Source organism: Molothrus ater, chromosome 5 (genome assembly GCF_012460135.2).
Source record: "Molothrus ater isolate BHLD 08-10-18 breed brown headed cowbird chromosome 5, BPBGC_Mater_1.1, whole genome shotgun sequence".
In the NCBI taxonomy this organism is placed as follows: Eukaryota; Metazoa; Chordata; class Aves; order Passeriformes; family Icteridae; genus Molothrus; species Molothrus ater.
Genome location: NC_050482.2, coordinates 51,360,296 through 51,385,504, shown reverse-complemented (window position 1 = coordinate 51,385,504; position 25,209 = coordinate 51,360,296). Strand labels below are relative to the sequence as shown.

General features: G+C 42.8%; 1 protein-coding gene across 1 annotated transcript in view; it reads right to left on the bottom strand.

Annotated features, from left to right (window-relative positions):
* Positions 1–120: 120 nt before the first annotated feature.
* Positions 121–25,209, bottom strand: part of MYH9 (myosin heavy chain 9) — a 70,269-nt gene continuing 45,180 nt past the window's right edge. The window contains 30 exon segments of the mRNA XM_036400652.2: positions 121–1,663; positions 1,821–1,993; positions 2,320–2,428; positions 2,848–3,056; positions 4,132–4,255; positions 4,467–4,555; positions 4,899–5,027; positions 5,702–5,863; positions 6,215–6,427; positions 7,103–7,315; positions 7,810–8,058; positions 8,411–8,563; positions 9,821–9,925; positions 10,880–11,086; positions 11,569–11,713; positions 12,191–12,403; positions 12,998–13,169; positions 13,953–14,076; positions 14,579–14,716; positions 15,213–15,419; positions 16,052–16,183; positions 17,171–17,279; positions 18,017–18,177; positions 19,135–19,154; positions 19,157–19,203; positions 19,569–19,690; positions 20,023–20,216; positions 22,573–22,687; positions 23,257–23,430; positions 24,201–24,374. Coding sequence (XP_036256545.1) covers positions 1,543–1,663; positions 1,821–1,993; positions 2,320–2,428; positions 2,848–3,056; positions 4,132–4,255; positions 4,467–4,555; positions 4,899–5,027; positions 5,702–5,863; positions 6,215–6,427; positions 7,103–7,315; positions 7,810–8,058; positions 8,411–8,563; positions 9,821–9,925; positions 10,880–11,086; positions 11,569–11,713; positions 12,191–12,403; positions 12,998–13,169; positions 13,953–14,076; positions 14,579–14,716; positions 15,213–15,419; positions 16,052–16,183; positions 17,171–17,279; positions 18,017–18,177; positions 19,135–19,154; positions 19,157–19,203; positions 19,569–19,690; positions 20,023–20,216; positions 22,573–22,687; positions 23,257–23,430; positions 24,201–24,374 — 4,503 coding nt within the window. The 3' untranslated portion in view covers positions 121–1,542.

The window sequence follows — 25,209 nt, the reverse complement described above, 5'->3', positions numbered from 1 at the left end:
TTGGGCACAAGTTTCTTACTCAATTTCTGGCAAAAATGTTACAAAAAGCAGAGTTTCCATGGCTGCACAGGGTCTTCACTGCACCCAGGAAAGGAGGGAAGGGCAACACACACACACGACTGCAGCACAATAATCTTTATTGGTAACATCAGTGGAGCACCAGTAAACCATTACTGAGTGTAGTGGTGACACACAGCTGAGGCACATGCTAAGGCACTTTTATTATATAAAAAAATTTAAATTCTTCTGTGACAACAATCAGGACAGGAGGGTGCTTCAGGCATACAGTATGATGCTTCGTATTTAAATCTTACTTTGCTCATAAGTAGGTCTAAATGCAGCATATACAATATGGTTAAGAATACAGGTAAATCCAGCAACCAGTGTATGGTGTAGAAAAGTAAAGACTATCTGTATATAACCATGGTCCCAAGAGAAAGGCAGTGATAAAGACCTTTATTTTTTTTTTCTTAATTACTTATTACAAGAAATACAAAGGCCTTACATATATCTGTGCAGATTAAAGGGTTTTTAATATACTCTTAGTCAATGGTGCACAATAACTAATCCCAACCCCTGGTTACAGAGCAGGTGCAAGAGGTTTGGAAATGTCAATAAGAGGAATTTCCCTCCCCTTATCCCCACCCTCTGCCCACTACCCTATTAATTTCCTCTAGATTCTGTCTATTACCATTAAATATATTTGGTCCCCCAGAGATTCTCGGACAAGCACAAGGACATTGCTCTGCTCCCCCAGCCTGTCATTAACTACTGGTCCACACTACCTTAGATGAAACCATTCAGAGGCAGAGACACAAACAGGACATCATTGCACTTCAGAGATCTGTCCAGACAGGAAAAAGAAGAAGGGAGGAAAAAAGAAAAAAAATGGAAAAAAAAAAAGACGCAAGGAAAAAAAAAAAAAAAAAAGACAACTTTGGCAAGTCCCCCAGGTAAGCTATCCCAAGAGGAGTTTCCATCTTCAGCCCTCCTTGGAAACACAGGGAAAGAAGAAAGGGCAAATTGCCATGGCCAAAGCACACCGTTTTTCCTGAAACTGCTCCCAAACCACATGGGTGGGCAGATTAAAAGAGGCAGAAGTCTGAGGTCACTGAACATGATTGCCGAAAGCAAACAAAGAGGGAGGGGAAAGAATACAGGATGAAGCTTCCCTGCAGCTAGAATTGAAGACGAAAGGAGATTTACAGCAAAAATAATCTTTTCCTAGCCCCACTCCCTCCAAACAATAAGGATTTACCAGCAGACATGGCACAGACAGTTCTACAGGCCTTTGCAGTGGCCAAACTGCTGGTCAAATTTCAGAGCCCTGGCTCTTTGGCATTAAATACAAAGAGGATTAGCAAACTGGAAAGAGGAGAAAACTAGGAACACAGATGCCCGATGGCTCCAGACACACAAACCTGGGCTTGCTCTGCAGATCCCCAGCCAATTTAGGAGGAGAGGGATTGCTGAAAGTCCAGTGGAAGAGGGGAGGGTAGGTGGGTCACTCCCTTACATGTAACCTGGGTCAAATGGGAGGAATTATTCAGTAGCTTTGGCATCACCAGCATCTGCCTTGCCATCCACTTCCTCGTCAGACACCGACTCTCCTGTTCCCTTCCTGACCATCCGGCGCGTCATGACGAACGGCAGGTCCCCACGCCTAGGGAAGGACACACGGCATGTCAGCAACGTTCCACCAACTCACAGGGGCAGGCTCTGGGATGAGGTGGGGAAGCGCCTGGCCCTGCTGTTTGCTGTGGGCACAAAGCCCATGCTGCACTGGCTGACAAGGCGTAGCACAAAACACTCCTCCTTACCTGAGTTTGCTCTTCAGGGAGCTGACTTCTCTGTTCATGGCATCTGCTGTCTCGGTGGCATCCTCCAGCTCCCGCTGCAGCTTCCTACGGGATGCATTGGCTCGCTGGGCCTCCTCTTCTGCTTCCTCCAGCTGGCGCTTCAGCTGCTTCAAGCGCATGTTGGCCTTGTCCGCCTGAGCGTGTATGGGGCAAAAAGTAATAAGAACTCAGTGATTCCCCAGAGTTGCAGCACAATAGTTAGAGCAGTAAAAAGCAGAGTTTCCAAAGCACCCTCTTTCATTTCTGAAGGGAATTTCCTAGGTCTTGAGGGGTCCTAGTTTTTCTTTAAAAGAATCACATTTTCATCTGTCTCATCTTGTAATTATTACAGTGACAGAGAAGAGGAGAAATCCATAGGATGGTGAATGCCTTGGTCATAGAAGGAAAAGCCTGCCCCCCAGAAGACTCACAGACACTGCAGGTGTCTGTGATGTGTCTCACAGACATATCAGGTACCCACCTGATCTTTGAATTGCTCAGCATTACGCCTCTCATCATCCACCTGTAGCAGGATGTCTTTCAGCTTCTTCTCGGCACGGCGCACCTGTTTGCTGGCAGCCTGGCGCTCCCTGAACACAAACACAGGGGGGCTCAGACAACAGCTTATCTCCCACTGTCCCCAGCAAGACCACCTAACCTGGGCAAGTTAGAAGTGAGGAAGATAGCAAAAGTCCTCCTTAACTTAGGAAAAAAAAGGGGATGGGAAACAATGTTCCCCAGAAATGACCAAAAGGCTGATGTCACATGGACAAGAGCTACAGAGGGGCAACAAGTGTACCACAGCTACAGTTTTAGGAGTGGTTGAATTCAGAAGAAGCTGTAAGTATTTACTGTGAAAAACAAGGAAGGTGTGCCAGGATCTTACTTCTGTGCTACTCTGTATATCTAGGGTGAAGCTCTCACTCAGACAAATCAGAATTAAGAAGAGCTTAAAATTCCAGAAGGGATGGAAGCTGGTAAAGCAGACAGAATTTCTTCTAGTACATACTTGGTCTCCATGTCCAACTGCTCTTCCAGCTGTGCTATCTTTGCTTCCAAGGCTGTGATGGTAGCCTTGTACTTGGACTTGACTGCGCTCTCCATCTCCTGCAGTTTGAGCTTGAGCTCCTTGTTCTGGCGCTCCATCTGCTGGCGAGCGTTCTCGTTCTTCTGCGCGTTGCTGCGCTCGGCGTTCAGGTCGGCGTTCATCTGATCGATCTGCACCGAGACAGAGATAAGGATTGCTCAGCACAGCCAGTGCTTCTGCTCAAAGGCTCATTTATTTCTCAGAATCAAAAAGAACAAGGACCCTGAGGGTGAGCTGAATACTTGGAATAACTCTGATGCAGAGGGAGCTATCTGCAGGCAGGACACTTCTCAAAGTATCTTAGTTTACCCAGATTTTCAAAGTAATTCCTTGAATAACAGGTTTATCAACCCCCTCTTAGGGCTAACTAAACTTGCCAATCACTTTCAGTGCCCTCTGGGACTAAGGCCATGGTCTGGCACTTAACATTAATTATCAGTCTCTGAATTACAAAAATCCTGAAGCAAGTGGATCCAATACATGTGCTTTACTAATCTATTGGGTTTTTTGGTGTCTATTTCCAGTACAAAGCAGCAGCTTTAAAATACTGACTTACAGAGGTAAAAGGGCAAGAACTTGCCTACTTTCAAGCCAGGGCTCTGGCTGATAGTCAACCATGTAGAGAACTACACTCTTGTCTATCAGAATTAATAAGCCCTTTGGAAAGCCATCAGCCCAGATCCTCGGCTTTGGAGTGCTAAGAAAACAGCATGCTTGACTCTCAAGCTGGGCAGACAAAATAAGGCATGCAACAGGCAGACCAAGATCGTGGTTTCTATAGCAGCCTAACAAATTTCATATGTTCAGTCCATTTGAAACAGCATAGAACTGGCAGAAAAGTAATCTTCTGAACACATTGTGGCACTCTTCAGCATGTCAAGTTGGAGCAGCATGCCACAGATCATCTTTCTCAATATCCCTTTGTACAGAAAAAATAGACTGGGAGGGGGGTGGTTTGGTTTTAAATAAACTTGGGAGATTGTTCCAGCTACCCAATGATTTTAAATGGTCAACGCCAGGGAGTTGACATAATTTTGGTTGCTATTTTCTGTACTGTGGTATTCAGCTGTTTCATCTTGCTCACACTTATGGCCTTCTGAGGGCCTGCACTGTGCACAAGGCAGCTGCTGGCATTATTCAGAGCACAGCTGGACAATTCACAGACACCAGAGAACTCCCATGGGCTGCTGCAGCCTCAACAGGTACCTGAAGATTTGCCTTCTTGAGCCGGTCATTGATTATCTCAGTGTTGCCCTGTTCTTCTTCTAACTCCTCCTCCAGCTGAGCTATCCGTGCCTCCAGGCGCCTCTTCTCCTCCATGGCCAGTGCTCTACAGAACACAGAGGCAAGAGAGCATTAATGCAGCACTGATGGCATCAATGCCTTGGGGAAAACTCACCACTTGTACACAAAATTAGCTCAGTCTTTAGGGACCAGAGGGGATATAACAGTGTGTGCTGCAGTCTACATAAAAAAAAACCAGGCCAAGAAGTGTTTTCTCACAGCAGCTCCTCCTCCCTCAAACGGGGAACATGACTCACCCTTTACCACTGTTGTTGGCAATCTCATCAGCCAGCTCATCCCTCTCTTGCTGGGCCTGGCGCTTGGCACGCTCAGCAGCTGCAAGTTCCTGGAATGAAAACGAGACGGACACTGATCCAATAGGAAGCTACCAATTAATGCAGCATAGGAAAAAGGAGTTACTGGTAATGGCTGGTATGGTCTCAGCATGATCCAAAGCTAATTCTATGACATGACCTGTTCCCTGTCCACCCCACAGCTTCCTTTGCTTTGCACACTCCTATCACAGCTGTCAGGAAAGGGCCAAAGTCTGCATTTTGAATTGGACCTCGTATTTGAGCAGAGCAAAAAGTACAAAATAAAGGAAATAAACACTCCAGCTTAGATTGCTACATATAGTTCTTGGCCAAAGAAAACAAACCAACTCTTGATTTTCATGCGTATTCCATTACCTCCTGCAATTGGATCATCTCTGCCTCCATGCTTTTCAGCTTCTTCTCGTTTTCTTTGGCCTGTGCCAAGATCTCTTCTCTGGAAGTGCGTGTGTCCTCCAGTTCCCGCATGTAATCCTTCATTTGTGCCTGAAAACAGAGAATAGAAAGGGATGAATTTCAGAGCACTCATACTAAGAGACATGGTTTGTTTGTCTTATGGGAAACCTGGATGGAAAACAAATATGGATTCATTACTCTTCAGCAACCACAAAGGTTGCTGTAAAAACAAAAGGATTCATCCTTTTTGCATTTCACAAGTAACATGTGAAAATATCAATAGAAGCAAACAGGATTGCTTTTTGTAGAAAAAAAGTTTTGTCAGATAAATGGAGAGGGGAAGGAAAGGTACAGGGAGCTTCCTAGTGAAGCAATGGAATGAACAGTCTAGGGAGGATTTAGTTTTTCCTGAGAACAGGTCAGACAACTGCTTGCAGAATTTAAAAAGCACAACAGAGCTATCTTGGGGCAGGAGTAGGCCTAAATGTTATTTAAGGTCCTCTAGTTTTGCAACTCTGTAATCCTTTTCAAAAACAGGGACCTTGAAGCAAGCACTAGAGTGGACTTTGTCTCCCAGGGAGTTAAACAGGCAGATTGGGATTGGAAGGATGCTTGAGATTGCCAAAAAATCTTTCACAGTGAACTGCTGCAAGATTCTGCTGCTCTTGTGACACTGATGCAATGTTCTGGCAAGGTGAAATCTTGCATCCTGTTTCCCTGGGTAAAAACTCTGCCCTGACAGCTGAAACAGCTGCAATCTTCACCTGCAGTTTGCGCAGCTGCTTGATGGCTTCTTCACGATTCTTGTTAGCAGTGTCTATATGGCTTTCCAAATCCTTCAGGTCCATCTCAAGCTTCTTCCTGGCAGCCACAGCCATGGAGCGCTGTTTTCGTTCATCCTCCAGTTCTGCCTCCATCTCCCGAACCTGTGTGGAGCAGCAGAGGCATCAGCACTTCAGCTCCTTCCTTTCCCAGCACCCACTTCTCGAATTCCCCTTTCAAAGGCTGTTTAAGTGCAAGCACGTGACTTGTCTTCATTCTCCCTGGCAGGGGGATGGGGCTGACATTCCTCACTAATAAAGCCCCACAGGTTCCTGTGATAGACAAAGACTATTGGAACAATCACACAAGGGAGGAAGTCTGTCACAGCTTTGCAATATTGCCTGGAGTATTAACATTAACAGCAATCTTTGGATTGGCACTGTCTGCCTGACCATCTCTAGATAAAAGTGCCTTTGTGCACAGAATGCATTGAGGATTTACAGAGCAGTTCTTACTTGTCTGATCAGCTGTTTCTTCTTCTCTTCATTCTGTTCATCACGGCCCTGGAGGTCCCGGTCAAACTGTGCCTTCATAGCCTGTTGGTTCACTTCTAGCCGCAGTTTGGCATCCTCTGTGGCCTGCAGTTCATCCTCCAGCTCTTCCAGCTGTGTCTTCATCTCCTCCACCTGCTGCTCCAGGGCTCGCTTAGCTTTCTCCAGCTCATGGACCTACAACACAGTACCACACGTGAGGTTTCTGCAGAGAGTGCCAACAATTTAATCTACCCTAACAGAAAAAAAGGCTAAGAACAGCCATTCACATCAGACTGGATACAAGAACACTGCACCTTGTCCCTTGTATTACGGGCAGATGCACGCTGCCAGTCTGAACCACAATTACTGTTAGTTCTGGTTGTTAGTGTGTGGTGGTGGGGAGAAAGAGAAAAGCATTTGTCAGCCCAGTTCTGACTTAGTGAAGACTTACCAGACCTGGACAATCTCTGGTTCTGACAGAATTCAAGAAAATACTTCTTAGCCTCTGAATTTATTATTTTCCTTAATTAACATAACATTTCTCTTTTTTTTTTCAAATATTGGAGGTAATGTCTTCCACTGCCTGGCTAATTGCTGTATTTTACATATCAGGTTCACACCATATCTTCATCTCCGCCACAAGGATACCAGGTAATTTTCAGCTTTGATAATGCTTCATTTGGGTCATTTCCAACCCACCTTTACCACTTAGTGACATAATACAAACATAACATCCACAAACTCTCAATGTATCCAGTACTCTCTACAACATTCCTCTGTGTTACCACTGGCATCAGCTTTTTGCAGTACAGAAGTAACAGTATCGACTGTGTGACATTTCCTGCCCAGACACTTCAACTGAATACTTACACTTTTCCCAACATCATCCTTGGAGCTCATGAGATCTTCCATCTCTGCACGGAACTGCTTATTCATTCGTTCCATCTCAGCCTTCTGCTCTATGGCTTCTTCCAGGGCTCTGGCCAGGGACAGGGCCTTGGTCTCCTTCTCCCGGGCCTCTGCCTCAGCGCGGTCCCGTTCCTCTGCGTACTTGGCAGAGATGGTCTTCTCCTCTGCCAACAGCTACAAGAGCCCAGCATCAGTATTCTGAGAAATTACTGATCATTTGCTAACAAGGTAAACATGCATCTTTTCATCAGGGCCTTCTTAATAGTGTTCTTCCATGGATAGAAGGAATCAAGAAAATGCAGCTTCAGAGAATGAAGCACACCATTCCATCTCTAACAACTGTGCTGACCCCAAGTAAACAAATCCCTGATTTCCTAGGCCTCCAACCTATTATTTTTAACCTTCTCTGAGATGATTTGCAAATGACACTTCAAACTCTATCTTGGTTTTGATATAAATGTTATCCCTTTGGGAAAAGGAACATTGCTTAACTTCCTATTCATAGAACAAAATTAATTCACTTCTATTAAAGCTTTTTTCCTCCACTCTACGTGCTCTGCCTTAGTTCAGAAATAAATATGCATTCTCCAAGCAGTATTGCTTAGGTATTCTTAAAGCAGACCTATCAATAAGATGTACCTACTGAATGCTTATGATTGAAGTCATACCTGATCAAACTTCTTCTGCTTCTTCTCTAGGTTGGAGACGATCTGCCGCTGATGGTCCAAGTCCACAGCCAGGTCATCCAGCTCTTGCTGCAGGCGGGTCTTTGTTTTTTCCAGCTTGTCATATGCAGCTGTCTTCTCTTCGTATCGCTGGCTCAAGCCCTCCAAGTCCTTCTGCAGCTTCTTCCTGGCTTCCTCTGCTGACTCAAGGCAGCCCAGACCATCATCCATCTTCTTCTTTGCATCTATTGCCTAAAGGACCAGGATTGCATATGAAGTCACAGAAAATGTTCTGTGCAGTTTACCAGCACCGGACGTTTAGGACTTTCAAGTAAGAGAGTCTGAAGGTACCACTCCCTGCTCAGATAATGTTGTATGACTAAATTTCCAAAGGAATTCCTGGACAGAAATCTACAAGCAGTTCATATGATTATCATCAGAGACCACCTCATTTCCTCTCACACCATCAGCAAAATCACCGTTGCTCAGGAAAGGCTGTGTTACTAGAAGTCAATTCTGCATTTAAATTTTACTTCTCTCAAGACAGACCTGTACTTATCCTTCCTCTCTAAAGTCACTGGTTTATGGGATGCAGACTCTGTACCTGTTGCTGAAGAATAGAGATCTGTTTCTCCAGGTTTCTCTTTGCCTCCTCCTCTTCTTCCAGTTGCTCCTTGAAAGCATTCTTCTCATCCTCCATTTGCTTCAGCTTAGTGCTGAGGCTCAGTTTGAGGCGAGTCTCCTCCTGCAGCAGCTCCTATAAAGCAAACACCCCAGTGGAATTCAGCACCACTCGTTGGATTTAAAGGCTCACAATCCTCATCCACTCTCTCCAGGAGTGCTTCTGAAGTTGAGTTTAAGCATGCAACTAATTTCACAGATAAGATAACTGAAGACAGAATTTAAATAACTGCCTTTCAGTGAGTCAGTATAGAAACAAAATATTCAGAAGGGTCCTATTCTCTCCTACACTCCAATCATTAAAGTAAACTCCTTGCCACACAAGCTTTTCTCAAGGCCTTACCACACAAGCTTTTCCACAGTCCTTTCTCAAGTCCTCCCAAGTAGCACAGAAAGTATTCAGACCTTTCCCAACAACAGCATGACTGTACTCTGATATGTGTCTCTCTCATATTCCAGTACCAAAGGAACACACAACAGACCCAAGTGCTCTTGCATGGTTAAAAACAATGCTGGTCTCAGCAGAACTGTACAGCACTGGTCATTTACCAGCTTAGGGCACAACAACATTGACTGACTTATGCTGCCAGTGCTTGAGCTGAAGGATCTGTAAAGATTAACCAATCTTCAAACCTAGTGCAGAATTTTTGTATTGTGTCCTGTCTTTGAGTATGTTTTTTAAAGACTAGTAAGTAGACAGAACATCAATGACTGTCCAAGGCTACTTATTATTGATGTGCTCTCCTTTCCCTTCCAACCTCCGTAGCACTCCATGCTTGACCTTAAGAGTCACATTCTGCTAACTGTAAGTGCATGATTTTCCCAAGTGTAAGACTAAGGATGATTTAATTCCTGAAAAAAAACCAAAATTATTTGAATCTATCACTTCCCCAACATCCACTGGGAAATAAAACTTTCTGCTTAATTTGACAAATTTACTGGAAATCACACACATATGCACACACACACAGACACCCTGTCAAACACTTGACTATGAAGATCTCACACAAGAACTTCAAACAAGCATTGCAGTCAGCTGAAGCACTTAAGTGCTCTCAGTGGAAAAGTGATAGAGGAGGATTTCTAAGCCCAAGACAGGGAAAGTCACATATATTCCACAGGCTGAAGAAGCAGAAGGAAGACAACTAGTTTTTTTTTTCTGTAGAAATGCTCTCAGTGCCATGCAGTTTAAACCCCTTAGCAAAAAAAAAAAAAAAAATCCAGACCCAATCCTTTGAATTGTTGTATAATCAGTACTTAATGGCATCCAGAGTGATTCCTCCCTTTACCAATGTGTAACAGACACAGTTGCCTTGGTTTCCAAAGCTCTCACCTGTGTATCCTGAAGCTGTGATTCCAGAGCAGAGAAATCCTTTGCTAATTTGATTGATTTACTGTCAGACTGGTTCAGAAGACCTGTGACATTGTCCAACTCAACCTGAAGGAGAGATCAGAGTATCAGTTACTGAATGCATCAGCAAAAACAAAGGCAGGAAGAGGCGAGCAGCTATAAGACCTAAAACTGAAAACAGAGGCATCTCTCAACAGGAGGACAGGTGTATAATCTTTCAAGGAATGAACACATCATTTCCACAGTCCCAGGAATTAAATATGAGAAGCTGAAATGAGATTTTTATTTCAGATCACCTCAACAGCCTTCTGATTTTGGTTGGTTTGGGTTAAGGCCTATATGAGATTTTAGCCCGGTAAGCAATTGTAATTTTTTTTATTAAACTCGCTCTCTATTTTATACCATCTGCTTCAGGATTATATCTAGAGTCTCAAAATTAGATTTTCATGCTTCAAAAGGTTGTGCATATGCTAGTAGTGTTTGACTTTTAATGATGACCCTCCATAAAGGAGAAGGCCAAAGACAATGTTTCATGTTACTCTAAGGGATTTGCTGCTCCTTTGAAGAAAGGAGGAGAAACCCATAAATTCCCACATCATCCTTGACATGCCATCAACCATGTGACAAAACTTCCAGACACCATCTCCCACAAGAGTTACACAACCACCAGTCTGTGTGTGCCATTCCAGGTGCTCCAGCAGCTGAGTGCTCACAGAGCTGTGCTGTGCAAACCACTGCCTGTCTTCAGGGGGCACAGACACTCTGACTCCTTGAGCCTTACAAAACTCAAACTCCAACAGCAACTGGTTATTTCACCTTCTCAGGGCTGCTCAAAATAAGTAACATCAATCCAAATATCCTGGTCTGGCAATGAGTTAAGGAGTTTGCATAGCCCTTGGGAAGCAAATGATGGATTTGCTGTTTTTAGGAACATTATCCTCAGGAGGAGCAGAATTTTTGAACTAGCCATGGGGAGACACCACCCTACAACCTTTTCTCTTGAGCCCTGGGCTGAAGGTAAGCAAAAGCCATGCCACTCACCTGCAGTTTGTTAACCCTCTCAGCCAGTTCAGTCTTCACTCTTTCACCTTCTGTAAATTTCACCTGCAGCTCCTGGAGCTGAGCATCCACTTTTTTTCGCTTGTGCTCAGCATCGCCTTTGCCCTGCAGAAGAGCCTTCACCTCATTGGATAGCTCAACCTTCTCACTTTCCAGAGCTTGTTTTGCTTTCTCAAGATTTGCTTTCACCTGAAGAGGAGAAGAAAAGGCAACAAAACCCCTCAGACTTTACATATGGCAGGATCCAGTGAGTACATGTTTTTCCAACAAGCAAGCTAATGCTGTATGTTTAGCAGTTAAGTTGCAGACTGCTTACTCAGAAAACAAGATGAACAGCCTGTCACTGATTATCAGAGACAATCTAACAATCAGAGAAGACAACAATACAGAAAAAAAAAAAGTCCTGCACCATCAGATTTCCAAATTAGAGGTTGTACAAGCTAACAACTGCTAGCAGTGAGAAGAATATCTTGGATAAGCAGTCTAACACGCCTAACAGGAGAAAAAAGAATGAATGGCACTATTTAGAACAGCTTTATATATGCTTCATGGAGAAAAACGATCTACCAAGGGAAGAACAACACATGTATGAGTATCATGAACACTTTGTGCTCTTCTGCACTGTCATTTCAGATTGACTGCTTTGGCCCTGTGTTTTTTGTTCCACATACCCGTTTGGTTTGTTCTAACTGCTCTGCCAGATCTTCAATAGCTTGTGAATGTTTCTGCCTCATCTCTTGGATTTGAGCCTCATGACTCTTTGCCTCATCTTCAAGGGTCTTCTTCAAAACCGTTACTTCTTGCTCTCTCTTTGACCTGCAAAATTCACAAATTCCATTTTTCACAAATTCCATTTAAATGTCAAGGAGGGAATCAAACAGGGGTGCATATCCACCAACACCACCTCTAATGTATGAAAATTCCAAGGTCCGTTTAGGCTATAAAGATACTTTTCAAAGCATTTATGCATTTAGCAATGCATTTAGCACTGCATCCTTCTTAAGTGCAAGCTGGCAGCATTATTTCTGCCTAAGAAGTAACAGCCTGAAAGTACCAATGCTTCAGGGGAACCACTGATACTTTGGTTAGGGAGCAAACCAACTTTCTGACATCAGGTGAGGTAATACAGTCCTGACTAGGGCTTGCACACCACCTCCTTCTGTAGTCACTGAGGCTGCTAACCAGTGATAAAGGCAAAGGCTTGCTATTGTAAGAGACCGAATACAGCAGAATTTTTAAAAACAGCCAAAACCAAACCCAAATAAAGATAACACAGCCCCATGTTGGAGTTACCTCAGCTCCTGCTGGGCAGCTGTAGAATCTAATGTGTCTTCCAGCTCTGTTTTCAATGCCTCCAGCTCTTCTCCCAGATCCCGCTTCTGTTTTTCAGCTTTATTCCTGAATGCTCTCTCTGACTCCAGGTCTTCCTGCAGCTCAGTGATCTGGGATTCGAGTTCCCTGATCTTCTTCAGGGCCATGTTCTTCTGTGCTGCCTCTTCTTCCACTCTGTGTTCAACATAAGGTTCTGGTCAGAGCAGACTTAAGCCATACACAAATTAAGACAACCTGTCCTACCAAAAATAATCAAGAAAAGCTGGTATTGATCAGTTCTACAGTGTTATATTCAGACTTTGATCCATATATGATCTACAAATCCTAAGCTCTATCTCCCAATACTTGAGACAGCGCAATTACTCACCTTACAGAAGGGGACAGAGAGGGACTGACAACAGAAGAAAGCAGAAGAGAAAGCACCATTTTACAATGGAAATCAGACACTTTACTGAGTAGATGAATACAGGAACTACCAGAGGGACACCAGTGTGCTGCCACTACTTTTTAATCACAGCTTAAGGACTACTACTCCAGTCAAACGCATGCAGTGCCTATTGCATCCATAGTCTAGTTCTGGACAGAGAATGTGGCAGTGAGCAGCAGCTAAAGAACTCTAATGCCAAGGACATGGATCTTAAATAGTCCACAGGCTAAAATACAACATCCACAGGTTGCATTTATGCCTATTCACCCAATTCCAAGTGACACAAGACAAGAAACGCTTCCCAACCAGGTGGTCCCTGAACCCCAAGGTCAAGTTCTCACCTAGCTAAGGCTGCCTGCAGCTCCTCTTCCTTCTTGGCCAGCTGCATTTTGAGTTCTGCAATCTGAGCCTGCAGCTCAGCAATCTGGTCATGCAGATCAGTGGAGTCCCCTTCAAGCTTCCGCCGAGTCTTTTCCAACTCCTGCCTCTGCTTTTCTTCGCGTCGCAGGCGTTCTAATGGAGATGGGGACACATTAAGTTACACACTCAAAACATTGTACAAGCACAGAAAAATAGATTTAAGTAATACTTTCTTTCCTGATAACACAACTGTCCAAATTGTAGCTGGACTGCATTATTTTGTCAGGACCTATAGAGGCATCTACTCCATCTACTCTATTTTGCCCTCAAAATTTATCTGGGCAATTTCCCTTCCCCTCATCTTACAGCCAAACCTCCTTTTCCCACTCTCACTGTAACAATGCAAACACAATGCCAGCCTCACACCACACAGGCGTAAGCACCCATTTAGTGGTGCTGAACACAAGGTCTGCTCTCCCTTTACTGAAACTAAACAGGCAGTCTCCAGAAGAATATCTTTCTAGAACTCTGAAGAACTTGTGCAAACAGGCTATCAGAAACAGCACCAACCCTCACAGATCGATGCTGCTGGAAGTAGAAAAGTGGAGACACTTCCACAGCAGGAGAAGAAAGAGAACCAGCCTCTCTTCTCCATTGGCCTGGCTGCTTTGGAGAGGATTTTTATTTAGATCAAGGGCTCAGCTGACAAGGCACATAACCTTCAGCCAGACAAGAGCACAGCTCTATCAAACTGATCAATAGCTCACACACTATAGACTAATTTTTAACCCTTCAGAAACTTGGGAGGACTAAAACTCTTTCAGAAATGAAACTGAAGTTCAACAAATTTTAACAAGAAACCACCTAAAACTAATTAGGTAAGTCTTTACAGGATCTATCTTTAAAAAAAAAAAGCCACACAAAACCCAAAGCCACCTTCAAGGTCAGTGATCATGGCCTCATGCTTATTCTTCAGTTTGGCTAAACTCTTAGATTTTTCCTCTTCCTCTGTCAGGTTTGTTGTAAATTCAGACATTCTGTCTTCCAAGAGTTTCTTTTCCTGCAGAATTGCGAAAGAAGAGTTAAAAGAGTTGCTGGAATAATAGAGTATTTTTCCAGATCTGACTGCTTAGAAATGTCAATGTCATGAGTGCCTATTCCTGCTACAAGGAATCTCAAAGAAAGAAATCCTTTCAGAATCACAAACAGAATTCAAATAAACTTAAAGTTGAATTTAAATGAAAGATATGATAGCCCTTTCAAAACTGAAAGGGAAGCCCGTTCATAAAATAACTTGATACTGATTGGCATAACAATGCATCAGAAAATGTTTGCTCATGGATCATTATTTAAGTGAAAGTTATTTACATATCATACAATACTGACTGTTGAGAACACAGCTAGGCAGTTACTTTCAAAAATTCAGGTCAGAATTCTCCAAGACAAGACTGAGTTAATTAGTAAGTTTCCCTGTAACAGGGAAAAGATCAGCCTGTAGTGGTTTTCTCCAAGAGAAACACCAGTGCATCTTTAGCTTGTGGAAGATGATGTGGGAGTCTTACCTTAGCCAACTTGAGATTCTGATCTTCCAGAACTAGCACATCTTCTTCCAATTTCTTCAATTTGGCCTCTGTGGTCACTTTTTCTAGCTGCAGCTTCTGCCTTGCACTTTCCTCTTCCTCAAGCTGCTCCTCTAGTTCCTTCACAACACCCAAAGAAAAGCAAGGTGTTTGTCAGTGCTGCTCACCAATCCATGGAACTAGCACAGTGGCAATACTAGAATGGAAGGTTTCTTCACCCTTCCTTCAAGGTATTATCAGTAGGTCCTAGACTGACATCTCTGCCATGACTTAATGCAACATACTGCATGCCAATCAACAAATTTTCTAGCAGAATAAGCAATGCTATTTTGCAAAGAATACGACCATTCCTAAAACAAAGCAAAGATTTGTCTAATTGTTTGAGAAGTGGCCATCACCTTCAAGAATGGAATAGCTCATTCCAGCAGAGGACTGACTGAATGCCTCAGGCTCAGCACCAGAACTGCTGCGTTCTATTGCTGTTTCCACAGATGGATTTTCCCATGCCTCTTTCCCTCCCCTTCTCCCTTTCATTTCCCTCCAAGCTGAGGCAGAAGAACCACTCTAACCCTCGCTATCCTCTTAACTGACAGAGACAGCATTCCTAAGGCATTACCTGGATGTTCTGCTGCATTTTCTTCTTTTCAGCCTGCAGATGTTGACACCGTTCTTCCTCTTCCTCCACCCTTGCTTCCAGATCATGACATATCTCCTCCAGCTCTTGTTTCTTGGCTGTCAGGCGAGCTCTTATCTCCTCAGCTTCAGCACACAGTTCGGTTTCTGCTTGCAACTGTTCCTGCAGCTGCATCTTCTCTGCCATTAGCTACATTGGATGCAAAGCCAGAAATAAGACAAGCTCAATTTACCAAAGCACTTAGCAATGTATGTTAAGTGAAGTTCTGTGCCTCCTCTGTTCCACAGTTAGTTTTAAACCTTGCAGCAGTCCTCTGCTGTTAACCAAAAGCTATCAAAACATGGTTTTAAGTGTGTCTTCTCCTTCACAAATCAGGAGCTGCAACCACAAATTGTTCACAAATTTCTCAAGACCATATCCATTTGAATTGTCTATTTCCACTTACAAAAGTAACAAATAATTATTAGCTCTATGGGAAAAAAAACCAACCCTGCTCCCACCTTCTGTGTTCCCAACAAAAAGGATTCCATTAAAGACAAGACTGAGTTCAACCAGCTTGCTGCAACACTCGGCCAAAGGAGACTTTTTTTCCTATAATGGCTACAGAAGGGCAATAGGTAGTAACTGTACAAAAAGACCTGTTGCAGGAAATGAGCTGCAAGAAGGGCAAAGGAAAGTGAACAAAAGGCAGCCAAATCATGTTCCAGCAATTTGGAATCCTGCAGTTTGTCCGTCAGACCAAGAAAGCAAAGGAGGTGCTCTCAAGCAGTTGGACAGGCAGAGAGAGAAAAATTTTTACACATCACATTTGCAAAACTCACCTGGGCCTGGAAAGTCTCCATCTCACTCAGTCTATTTTCTGCAGCCAGTTGCTTCTCCTTGACCTTTATTAGTTCTTCTTCCTTGGCCATCATCTCCTCCTCCTGTCTGCTCACTTGCAGAAGGGGCTTCACCTGAAAGGGAAACCAAGGGAATGAGGTGTGTATAAGGAATAACAAAAACATGACTAAATGCTCTTGTACTTGAGAGAAGCATTGACTAAAATAACATTTTAGGTAAGTTTCTTATTTGAAGGACCAATCAACTGTTTTGCTGGGGGGGAACACTGGGGGAATTATACAGAAGTAGATATCACCTACTCTGCCAATAGCACACTTTCTGCCAGTCCATTTATTCTCCTCCAGGATGGGATGCATCAGGAAAGGGTCCAGTAAATTCTAGACCCTCAAGGGTTAAGTAGTAATAGTGAGAAAATAAAGTTGCCATACAATGGGGAAAGTCATAAGTAAGTCAATGTCATATAAGGGGACTTCTGTAAGGTTTTGGGCATGGTACCTCAAGATCTTTCTCTCTAAAATGAAGAGATACGGACTTGATGGGCGGAGTGTTTGGCGATCAAAGAACTGTCTGGGCTGAATCCAGAGGAGGATTCTGCCCCTCTTCTCTGGTGAGCCCCCACCTGGAGTGCTGCATCCAGGTCTGGGGTCCTCAGCCCAGGAAAGATATGGACTTGTTTGAGTGGGTCCAGAGGGTCACAAAAATGATCAGAGGGCTGGAGCACCTCTGCTATGAAAACAGGCTGAGAGAGTTGGGGCTGTTCAGCCTGGAGAAGAGAAGGCTTCAGGGAGACCTCAGAGCACCTGTCAGTACCTAAAAGGGGGTTCACAAAACAGAGGGGGCGAAACTTGTTAGGAAGGCTTGTTGTGACAAAAAGGTAATGGTTTTAAGCTAACAAAGAGTAGATTCAGACTTGATATAAGGAAGAAAGTTTTTTACAATAAAGGTGGTGAAACACTAGAACAGGTTTCCCAGAGAGGTGGTGGACAGATGCCCTATCCCTGAAAACATTCAAGGTCAGGTTGGATGGGGCTCTGAGCAAAGTGATCTAGTTGAAGATGTCTTAGCTCATGGCAGGGGGATTGCAAAGGGAAAGCTCTTACCTTGGTGAACAGCCTCCACCACTGCCAGTTCCGCAGTTTCAGATAGGCAGCACAGTTTCTCTGAAGCACTTTCATAGCTGTCAGCTGCTGCTGGCGCTTGGCAAAGGCTCTGCAAAGCAAGTGGAGATAAGACAAAGGAACCCAGAGCAGCACACAATTCACACCATCAAGCCTTTTCTTAGATACTTCTGTGTTTTTTCTTTAGAAGGTTCCCTCCCAAAAAACCAGCAGTTTCCAGTGAACTTTCTCTTGATTTTCATCTTTTTTTTCTGCTCACATAAGAGTGGCTCTTTTTTCCTTAATCCAGTTTCCTATTTTAACAAAATTTCCGTCATGTCTTCTACTCTGAAAAGCTTTACTATCTTCACTTCCAAGAAGGGAGATCTGAAGCAGAGGTGTGTTTTTCCACCAAACTGACAGGTACTACTTTTGATCTTAGAACTGGACCAATTGCAGCCTTACCTGATAACTTAAGAGAAACCCCACACCTCCTGCATCAGTGCCATACTAAGACTTGTCCATTTGCACCTTCACAGCACTTCTGTGAAAAACTTGATCTGCTGCATAGCATTCTTACAGAGAAAAACAGGCTTTACTGCTCAGGTAGTTTCTGGGATACAGCACACAGAGATTCTTGCAGGTGCCAGAAGTCTGGCATTACAGAGATGAGAAAAACCTAAAAGACCATCAACTGTTATATACAATAAATAAATCATCGCCTTTCTGACAAAAAATAATTTCTAGACAATTATTTCATTTTTTTGAAGATAAATTTGTGCTTGAATGGGAGAAATACATGTTTATGATGAAATACATGATTATGACTTCAAAAATCACTGTACTTACTTTCTGGCCAGGTAGCCTCTGCAACATGCTTGGAATCCAATAATGACATCTGTGATCTTCAGGTCTCTCTCTTCTTCAAGATGAGCAAGGACTCCAGCTCTGAAAAACACTTTACTCTGTCCAATTCTGTAAAGGTTGGAATCCAGCTCCAATGCTTTGATCTAAAAAGAGAGAGAGAAGAATTCATGTCCTGCAAAGACTGTTTCATGTGAAACATCACAAAACATATTTGTGGCTCGTGGCTCTAAGACAGCCCTTCTCTACAATGCGCCACTCAGGGAAACCAAAGTTGCCAACTCCCAATAAATTCCTGGCCTATCCCAATTAGAGGAGCTGAAGCTCAGCCAAGCATGGCATCAAATGGAGGTAATCAGAGACAGAAAATATGACTGAAAGCATAATTTAATAGAGGTATCACATAAAGTATTCAGAATACAAGGATGCCGTGAGGAATGCATGTCTAGTCCTGAGAGTCCTCTTCCTTTTCTAGAAGAAACACATCTGTTGATCCCTCCCATTTACTTTTTCTCAATCCTATCTTTGTCCAAAAAAGACACCCCAGCCCAACCTTCCTTTCAAGGATTTGCTGCCAATGCTTATATTAGCTAAGCTAGAAAGAATCAGCTATACTCCTGTAAGACAGAAAAGTGGGAATCCTGTATGACCAAGCTCAATTCAAGCCTAATCATCAAGCTAGAGCCAAAGCTTTCCCTTTGAAGCAGGCAATTCCAGAGAAACTAATTGGAGCCTTTGCTGAAAGCATTTGTCAGCAGCAGGCCATTACAAAAAGTTTACTGAAGCTCATACTTTAAGCCTGTGCTAAAGATAGCATTAATGCTTCTGAGCATTTTGATTCTATGAATACTGCTGGCATCTCAAAGTATGCATCTGTGGAAAGAGAAAGGACCTCTTGCCTAGGATTATTGAATCTCATGCCAGACAAGAGCCTCCATCCATGAAGCCAAGAGGAAGTTTTTTGCACCCTTCTCTCAGACAAAACATTTGACTTTGGAATTTTGGTCTGTGAGTACAAGTTATTTTTAGCCTGCACAACTCCAACTTTTAAACCACAGCCATCTAGTTTATTCTATTCAAGTAGAGTTTCTGGGATGTTTTACCATCAGCACGCAAGCCTGCTTCCATCCATAAATCCTTTGGGAATCGCGTTTGGAGTCAAGATTTCATATCTGAAAATGAGAAAGCATCAGACTAGTCACACAACTGTGTTTTTGAAAACAACAAAACAAAAGAAATCAGTATGCATTCCTATGCCATTGTGAGGTCAACAGTTTTTCAAAAAACACTGCACCTCTAGACAGCAGAGAATGAAGCAGCAGCTTTGGACATGGTCCTCTATGCCTCACCTTAACTACATCCTTACTGGAGAAATCAAAAATGCTTTTGAGAGGCTTTCAGCCAGGGCATACCAAGGTACAGATGTGTTGTCTTTGCCAATTTTTCAATCTAGTTGCAATAAAAGACTTCCAATTTTGTACTTATGTCTTAACTTTGTCAGGCCAAAGACTGCTTCAGATTCTTTTCTAGGGCTCACCTTTGTCTGAATTCCTGGAATACAACTCTGTTGGGGAAACCCTGACGACAAATACGGATTCCCTCCAGTACTCCATTACAGCGAAGCTGGTCAAGGACCAAGTGGGGGTCCAGTTTTCCAGCCTAGTGAGGAAAATGTATATTTTATGAATACCACAAAGTTTTTACAAAAAGGCCTTACCCCCTGCCTCTCGCCCTCTCTTTCTTGTAAAGGAGCCAGTTCTCTCTTTTCCAGTTAGAAGGAATGGAAAGATTTTATGCCACCTTAAGAACTGCAAAGATCAGTCCCCACAATTTTAGTAAACATACAGTTATTTAGGATGACCTTAAAAATACCCTGAGAGAACAGGGCCTCTTCCAGATCTCTTGCAAAACCTGACAAAAGCCATCAACCCAGCCACATGCCCAGAAGCCCATGTAAGAATGCATGGGCTGTGCTGTTATAGATGTCTTACCTTTTTCTCATGGTTGGGGATAATGCAACGGACGAAGTTGGGGTTGGTGTTCCTCAAGGTAGCCATCAGCTTAGCCAGTTGTTCTTTGTAGAGCTGTCCCACTGTCCGGAACATTCCCTTCCTGGTTTTAAAGGCCCCTGGCAGTGCTGTATCTGACATACCAGCTACCTGATCCAGCCCAACAATACGGTCCACTAGAGAGAGCACAGGAAAGAGCATTAAAATCCTCCCACAAACAAAGGAAGCATTGGGACATACAAAGAACATCTGGGTAGAACAGGATAAATGAGAGGAGCTGCAGGATCCTTTTTGCTTCATCTCTACACAGATGTCCACTCCTGTACAAAATTTGTGCAGGGATAGGAGCAGGAAGGAAAAGAAAGCATCAGCTCACTACAGGAAGTTTGAGTGATGGAGTCAAACTTAATCCCAAACACATTCTACTGATGCCCTGGATGGCAGCACTGGAAGAGCAATCTAGAAGTGAGTTTCAGATGCTTCTACTTGTTTAGCTTAGAATGGAAAACAACAAGAGCTCTAGCTGCTAGCCCAGCAGAGTCAACTGTTAGTTAACTCTGATCCAGGAGGGGCCACAGATAGAGAAAAAGCCCAGCTTCACTCTTGCATTACAGGCAGGACTGTCATAACCAATGATCAGAAAAGTCATATCTACTTGTAAACTGAACAAGCACAGTAAAAGGCATAACAAAACCCAAACCTCAGGATACCACTGCTTGAGGTGTTTTTGGAGTACAAGTATTCCGTGACACAGACATGAACAACAGCACTAGGAGAAAGTCAGAACTCCCTGCCCAAAGTTTCTCCACTATGCCACAGTGACATCCAAGCATTGATGAAACCATCACCTTGATGAATGGACACCACAGATTTTTTTTTTCCTCAATAGAAGTCAGCTAAATCTAGCTAGTCAGCTAGATAGTAGCAGGGGCAAGAAGAAACTGAAGTTTTACTTTTTCACACTGCTTTTCTACATAGAGATAGAAATTCACCCATCCAGCAAAAACCAACTGTATCACTAGAAATTTCCACACTTCCAATACACTTTTATTAAGGGCTTCAAGCTACTCTTCACCACCTTTAATGGTTGGCTGATGTCTACACTCAGACTCCTAATCTTCACTTCAGAAAATACACCAGCTTATGCTCAACTGTCTTCTGATTAAAAAAAAAATACAGTTGCTAAGAGACACCCTACAAAAGAATAAGCTAGAAAGAGTATTCTCATTTACAGCTAATATTAGCTAAAAACTGTTCACTTCTAGAGCAGCTGTTGGAATAGGGTCAAGGTTGCCTTATCAGAAAGAAAAGAAGGCTGTTACTAGATGACATCACAGGGAAGTCCACAGAGGTGCATCCAGACTGTGGCTGTGCCAATACTCTTAATCTTGAGCCCTGCAATGTACTTCAGGATAGAGAAAAGAAGAGTCACTTCAAAAGAAGATCCATCTAAGAACAATAAATGAAAGTGATAAGCTGTGGTCAGTTGACATTTCAAGCCCAAAAGTAGTCTCACACAGCAAAGGCCTAGCTAGGCACAACTTGCTGATGGCCATTTTTCATCCAGGACGAGTCCCTTTGCCAAACCCTCTTTTAAATTATCAGCTGCTGAAGTGAAATCCCAGTACTAAAACGAATGCCAAACTGGAATTCAGTTTCTATGCAGCCTCAGAGATCTTCCTTCCATATCTTGCAAGAAATTCAGCTGAGCTAGCTCTACATTCAAACAGTTGACAGGGATTTGCTCCTACTCAAGTTGTGCAAGAGCAACTTTAAGCACCTGAATGTGTCTGTATTTTTGTATCCACTCTCAAGGTGAGTTTTACTTTTGTTTCAAAGTCCATGAGGAGCTACTAGCACAAAGCAGAGGAAATGAACAAGAAAGACAGGCAGGTATGACAAAGGGACAAAGAGAAGTTAACGGAAGCATTTCTTGCATGGCTCTAGGATGCATCACACACATGACACGACAGCTGGGTTTCTCAGTCACCTGGTTCTAGATGAAGAATAGGAAAGTGTTGATAGAAATAGGCTCTCTGAACCTTCTGCATCTCTGCAACAGACAGAGACGTCAAAGAAAACCTACCACAGAAAGTGACAGTAACAGTAAGACTCAAAACCAGATAAAACCCAGAGAAGATAGAGTAAAATACTGAACAACACTGCAGAAAGGGCACGCTTAGTTGCAGGATTGAAAACAGGTTCCACTTCAGATCTTGAGTGTTGCAGCTATACAAGCTGCTGGCTCATAATGGTGCATTCATATTTTATCCCAGTATTCCTCACTTTGAGACAGAATTGCTATATATGCAGCAAGTTTAACAGAAGTTGTTGCAAATGAACCTTTCTCTTGAGTTACAGTCAACTTTTAATAAAATACCATGATCTAAGCAAAGGATGTTCCAGATAATGCTCATCTTGGTGGCTTAGTCTTCAGGGGAAAAAAGCAAAACAGCTCATCACAGGCTTTTGATGCCCAAGTTTTTCACACAAAAAAAGAGCAAACAAATGAAATGCAGTTTAATTACATACCATCTTTCCACAGCTCAGACACAAACTTATCCGACGACTGGTGCAGAAGAGTGGCGATGTTATCGTTCAGTGGATCCATGTTCTTCATCAGCCATTCGTCTGCCTTGTAATCCACCTGGAGAAGATAAACACATCAAGAAGATTAGGATGAGCAATTTTCTGCAGCCCAGTATCCAACATCATCTGGCACAGTCTAGGAAAGTATCACCAAGGTTTGCACAACAACAGATTACCTAACCATTCCTGGATTTACCATCTAAGTAAGCACACCTACGAATTTCCAGCCCTTACAAAAAGCTGCATGTTCTGTTCTGTCACTAAAGGGAATGGATTTGCAATGCCAGTTTGTACCATCCAGAGTGTCACACAAAAAACAGCTGCATCAGCATTTTTGGTGATGAAGTCTTGATGCAGGATTCCTCTGAGCAGTACCTCCAGTCTCACCAAGTCACACAGAACAAATTTAAATTGCTGTCAGTCTGATATGTCGAACTACAAATATAGATAAAATCACAGGCAAGTTAGGCCTCCTTAGAGCCTGTGAGCTCCTCTGCAATGGAACACTTTCATGAAATCTTCTGATGGTTTCTCATAAGCAACTATTTTGGTAAGTAGCCATTTCTAAGAAGTAATGTTTATGAATTAATCATTCCAACCTTCACATTTTAGTTATTAATTCTTTACCTTGCCAGCATAGTGTATGATACAGAAGTCAGCTTTGTCTTTCAGCTGTTTTGGCTTTTGAAATTTGGGGTGGGTGCCTTGTTCTTGAACAACTTTTTCCACAAAGCTTTTGTCTGTTGCTTTTGGGAACCAGCACTCTTCATCCAGCAGAGCCAGTATACCAGGAGGCCCAGCCTTAAAGAAGGGAAACATCAAAACATCATTAACTACATGACTACAACGATAATTAACACCTTTAGATGGCTAGAGGAGGAAAAAAAGAACTAAGCCTGATCCACATCACATTCACCTCTTGTGTGATATCAGTTAAACTATTTCCATTGTAATATAAATTGTTAATAGTTCTTCAATATCCTCATCTGAATTCTGACCATTTTTATGAAAAAGTCTCTTCTGTGACATTTGTCTAGGTTGTTTTTTTTTGGAAAAGATATTTTTTATTAGAAGAAATATTATTATACGGTTCTCTAAATATATTCAGGTGTCTAAATGCAAAAGGCCATAGCAGAAAGTTTCACAAACTAGTCCTTACTATTGGAACATCTACTATGAAATTTGTAAATTCTTAAGTTTCATTAGAGCAAAATGAAAGCAACAGAGTTCACAGCTTCTCATCACACCTGTAGTTAAGTAAGGAAGTTCACACTACTTATGGCAAGCTGCACATACATCTAGCACCATGCAGACCTACACAAGTGAGGACAATACAGTGAGAGGGAAAAGAGACCAATTAGATCCATTTTCATGCAGTGTTTCCTACAGAACTGACACTAACAGCCTTTTTGGTGACACACTTTCATACAAAGAAGAAACTGTTTACTCCTGCTTCTAATCATATTACAGTGCCAGCAGAGGATAACAAAAGCTAGAGGGCCAGAGATGATGTCCTCAATGACAAAATGAGTGCAGCCATTTCCTGCTGGACAGTAAAACAACAAACTTACCGGCTTCTCTATGAGGTCAATGCAGGGCTGCAGGTCCAGGCCAAAGTCAATGAAATTCCACTCTATGCCCTCCCTCTGGTACTCCTCTTGCTCCAGAATGAACATGGTGTGGTTAAAGAGCTGCTGCAACTTTTCATTCGTGTAGTTAATACACAGCTGCTCAAAGGAGTTCAGCTAATGAAGAAAAAAGCAGAAAGATGTTTGAGCAATTGCTTGTGAAGACACACGTAGCATCCTATTAGCACAAAAGATCACATCTGGGGTTCAGGAATCTAAGCTAGAGTGGGGCAGACAGTCCACTGTCAATAATTCCTTTGGATATGAACTGCCTGTTCTGTCACGTGCCACTGCACACTGCTGCAATCCCTAGGGGAGTTCATACACACTGGTTCTCAGACTTTGCAAAAGAATGTTTAGTTGTAAACAGCAGAAGAGTTACTGCAACTATTTAACCCAGGACAAGAAAGGACTCTGGTTTTCTCACAAATGCAGAGGCAGCAAGTCCTCTTCATAGGAAGAAGCAGCAACAGAAGCCTGAAGACAAATTCCTAAAAGTGTGTGGACTGGAAAGTCCCTTTTTAATCCTCATATAAAAATCAGAGCAAGGAAAGTGAAAGAAATTTCTATAAAATTTCCAGATTTCTTTTGGAACGGTAAGGACAAGGTTAATAACCCACAGTGTATTTTTACGTTTGACCACACAAATCATAATGCGGCTTCTAAAGAAAGTGGTCCTGTTCTAATTCCTCCCTATTTAATAATTCCTAACTATGTTATTTCTTCTCCTCTTCTTTACATGAGATCCAGCAACTGTGAAGCCAAAGGTATACCAATAAGCGGGAGAAGGAAAAAAAATACCCCCCAAAATCCAACCAACAAACAAAACCAACGCCAACTTTTCTGTGTCTCAGTTTTCTATTTCATTAATAAATGGTCCAATTAATTTTGCAGGTGTTCATGAGTTAGACCCAGTGTAACATAACACAGGTTGACAGGAGCTGCCTTGCTG